The sequence below is a fragment of the Gossypium hirsutum genome, chromosome D08, assembly GCF_007990345.1.
Source record: "Gossypium hirsutum isolate 1008001.06 chromosome D08, Gossypium_hirsutum_v2.1, whole genome shotgun sequence".
NCBI classification, from domain to species: domain Eukaryota; kingdom Viridiplantae; phylum Streptophyta; class Magnoliopsida; order Malvales; family Malvaceae; genus Gossypium; species Gossypium hirsutum.
This window is the reverse complement of record NC_053444.1, coordinates 56597859-56602281: the sequence shown is the minus strand read 5'-3', so window position 1 is coordinate 56602281 and position 4423 is coordinate 56597859. Positions and strand designations below refer to the sequence as shown.

The 4423-nt window shown below is 33.8% G+C and overlaps 1 protein-coding gene across 1 annotated transcript; it reads left to right on the top strand.

Moving 5' to 3' along the window:
* Positions 1–830: 830 nt before the first annotated feature.
* On the top strand, positions 831–4175 carry LOC107918755 (beta-amyrin 11-oxidase). Its single transcript, XM_041098509.1, has 8 exons — positions 831–1164; positions 1339–1816; positions 1910–2167; positions 2283–2372; positions 2456–2534; positions 2616–2722; positions 2833–2954; positions 3831–4175. The coding sequence occupies exons 1-8, from the start codon at positions 899–901 to the stop codon at positions 3922–3924; spliced, it is 1494 nt and encodes a 497-aa protein (XP_040954443.1). The 5' UTR covers positions 831–898; the 3' UTR covers positions 3925–4175.
* Positions 4176–4423: the final 248 nt, after the last annotated feature.

Here is a 4423-nt window from a genome sequence, read left to right as displayed (position 1 = left end):
ATAATTATTGTAATAGACTTGAGGTTTGAATGAAGTTACGCGTTTTGAGTATCATTATTTTATTCATCTCTTTTAGTCAAATCTCGAAGCTTTTTTTCTTTGTGTATAACATATAAAGATTTTTCAAACTCATATAATCTCAAATTATTGTTATTTATTATTTAAATTTAAAAGAATCCAGTTATACTGTGTAAAATTTAAATGATTTTATAATTTTTTATATGATTAATATTTTAAAAATTAAATTGTCATATTTCATGTTCCATTCATATAAATCATGCATGTCAAGTTTGATATAAATTAAAATTTTATAACTATTCATTTTATATAAAAAAAACTTACAATCGTTAAATATATATTAATACAGACAATACTTTAGATGATATGATAGGAATATTTGATCGATTCAAAATTTTATCTGCATAACCATTACAAGTATCTTGATAAATTTGATGGTTAAATTATTAAAATATTAACCATGTAAAAAGCTATGAAAAGATGTAAAATCACTTAAACTTTATACGGATGAAATTGAATCTCTCCCTTTAATTTTTATCTAAAATTGTATGAATATAATAATTCTTTTATTCAATAATACAAAAAAGTTCCAAATGACACAACATTAAATTTTATATAATACAGGTTTTTTTATTTAATAATATAAAAAATATAAAAATTTACATAAATGAAAAAGCATAATAAGAGAATTACTTGAATATGATCCTGAAGTTTTAGAATTATTATTTTAATGTGATTTGCGTTGTTGAAGAAATTACTTCTATATTTCTTTATATATATTTTATTCAATTTTCCAATTTATGTGTGACGTTAACTTTGTCTAGAAAGCATTTACAATGGCAATTTACGTCTATAAAGCAAAGCGTATTGAGAGCCGAAAATGTGTACCGAGAGACCAACAAAAAGAAAGAAAATGGTGTTAGAATCGTTATATTCAATTGTGGCAGTTGTGGCTGCAACATATGTAGTTCTATTTGGTTTCTTAAAGAAAATCAATGAATGGTATTATGTTACTAGGTTGGGGAAGAAACAAAACACCTTGCCTCCTGGTGATATGGGATGGCCTTTCATAGGAAACTTGTGGTCATTCTTCAAAGCTTTCAATTCCCAGGACCCTGATACCTTCGTAGAAAACTTGATTAAAAGGTTTCTTGCTTTCTTAATCATCTTTTTCGTTTCTTCACTGTTAATATCATATTTGTTACCATATGCATGTGTTTGTCGAGCCTTTAGCTCTAACATGCAGCTTTAGACCATGACACTTGAACTTGGCTTCATAAAGTCTTATATGTAATATGGCATTGGAATTGATGGCTGCAGGTATGGGAAAACAGGCATTTACAGAACCCATTTGTTTGGAGGTCCAGGCATCATAGTTTGCAGTCCGGAGCTATGCAGGAAGGCTTTGGCTGATGAACACGTTTTGTTTGGCTACCCATCATCGGCGAAACAAATAGCAGGGAAGAAATCGTTGTATGGGATTTCGACTTCAGAGCACAGGCGTTTGCGTAGGATAGCAACCAATCCCATCCATGGTGACGAAGCACTAACTTCGCACATCGAGGATATTGAACGCATTGTGACCACTTCATTAGAAGAGCTTGCTACCATGAACCGACCAGTCAATTTCTTCTACGAGATGAAGAAGATTACTTTCAAGGTTATTGCAAAAATTGTCTTGGGTTCCACTCAAGATTCGGTTATTTCGACAATGGTGAAATGTTACTCAGACTTGTTCCCAGGCATTATTTCCGTACCCATTAATTTCCCTGGTTTTGTATTCTATCGAGCACTCAAGGTAAAGCCTGTTTACGTTATCAAATTGCTTATTTATATTTTCAGATTAACGCCAACTCTGACTATTTTAAACTTCGAATTATATATACTTCAGGCCAGGAAAACGCTGCTAAAGATATTTAAAGAGAAAGTAAAAGAAAGAAGAGCAAAAACTATGGAAACAGACAGGAAGAAAGAAATGATAGATTTTCTTATGGAAGCTGAATACGACAATGGTGAAAAATTGGACGATGAACATCTCTTTGATTTATTGCTGATATTCTTGTTTGCGGGGCATGAAACCGCAGCACACACTTCAATGTGGGCGACCATCTACCTCCATCACCATCCAGAAATGCTGCAAAAAGCCAAGGTCAGATTATAATACTGGTTGCCGTTGGTTACCCGATTGGGTGTCCAGCAATAGTATCTAGGGAAATGTATTTTTCATGTAATTCGCCGACTGAATTTGGATTTCAACCTTTCAGGAAGAACAAGAGGCGGTCTTAAAGAGAAGGCCATCTTCCCAAAAAGGCCTGACCCTTGCTGAAATCAAGCAAATGGAATATCTACCAAAGGTTTGTTATCTTATTCAACTTAGATTATCAAAAATATGTAGTATGATATCTAACAAACCCTGTTGTCTTTGATTTATTTGAAGGTGATTGATGAGTCAATGCGAAGAGCCAATTTTGCTTTCACACTTTTTCGAAGGGTGGAAACTGATGTTAACCTTAACGGTTAGTTTCTAGACTTTGGTTCTTCATTTTACTCGGAAAAAAAAACAATTTTTCTTAAAAACTAAAGTTTTTATTTTTCAGGTTATACCATACCAAAAGGATGGAATGTTTTAGTTTGGAGTAGAGCTGTTCATATGGATCAAGATATTTATCCAAACCCAAAAGAGTTCCTTCCTTCAAGATGGGAGGTCAGTAGAATCAACAATAATAATAATTTAAAAAAAATACTAAACTGATAAAGGAATGAAAGGCATACAAATTATGTTAATTGAGTACTGTCTGTTTGACCTAAATGCAGAACCCTGGATTGAAAGGAAAGAATTTTATTCCATTTGGAGGAGGAAGTAGAATCTGCCCTGGATCTGATCTGGGCAAACTTGAGGTCTCCATTTTCCTGCACCATTTTCTCCTCAATTATAAGTGAGTTTCTAATCTCTTTTCCTTTGATACCGATTGCAAGTTAATGGGCCACTACCATACATTTCAACCGCTCAAGAGTCAAACTTATAGTTAATTTCTAAAAAGAAATTGTCAAACTTTCCCTACAATAAATGTTGAAAATGAAAAAAAAAAAATTTGTTACATGCATGCTGGGGCTAACCTAGGGGGCTGCCTAGACCTGTCCATGGGCCGGGCCGGGTCGAGTTCGGAAAAAATTTTCGACCTGGCCCAAAATATGGGCCTAAAATTTTGTCCAGGCCCGGTCCGGGAAAAATATCATAAGCCCGAGCTCGGCCCGGCCCGACCCGACCCATTTTTTAATAACATTAAAAATTTATTTTAAAAATAAAAAAATTTTAAAATTATTTTAAAAATAAAAATAAAAAATATATTTATTAAATTCTGGCCGAGCCGGGCCGGGCCCGGACAAAAAAAAGTGGTGCCCAAGGCCCGGCCCGTTTTTTAAACGGGCCTCATTTTTTTGCCCAATCCCATATTTCGGGCCTATATTTTTATCCGAACCCTCCCATATTTCGGGCAGGCCGTCGGGCCGGGCCGGGCCGCCTGGCCCATGGACAGGTCTAGTGCTGCCCTAAAATGTAAAATTTTCTATTTTGATCTTTTAAATTTTTTAAAATTTTAAATGAGTAAAAGTAAAATTACATTTTAGTCTCCCTAAAATAATAAAATTTTAATTTAATTTTTTAAAAATTATATTTTTACTATAAAAAAATTACAATTTAATTTTAGTTCGCCTAAAAAAATTTTCCAGGTACTCCCCGGCATACATACATGGTTAACATCATCCCGAAGACCTTTGGGATTCTAACTTTAATTCCTTTACTTGTTTTGCAGGCTTGAAGAGCTGAATCCAAAGGCTCCAACCATTACCTTACCTTTGACACGCCCAGCAGACAACTGTCAAGCAAGAATCATTAAGCTCCCATGATCATCTCAACTGGGATCATATCACCACTTTCCCTGCTTCACCTTAGTTCTACCTAGAAACACACGGTTGTGTTGTATTATAAGATGCTCTCTTATTGAAGAAAATTAATAAAAGAGAAAAAATGGAATATATGTAATATATGAGAGGCTTTCAGTTAAGGTCGAATGTTGGTTCTTAGCCTTGGTTTAGTCGTTCCCTTTCAAAGCAGTCCGTAGGTTTTTCTATATATTGAATTATTGATTAAGAAGAGATATATATTCTGTGGATTTAGAGCAGTGAATGATGGATGATCATGTCATGTCAAACAATCAATTGCATCATCATACAGGATCCGGCTGAAGATTTGTTTTTCTTGATTTTATTTAATGAAACAAATTACTAATGAAGTCAATTAAGTGACTGATGATATGATAAAAAATAAGCGTTCATTTCAGATTTTAATCTTAAACGGGTTTTTTCCTCCACTCCTCGTTAGAAATGGCAGAAGAAAAATAACACG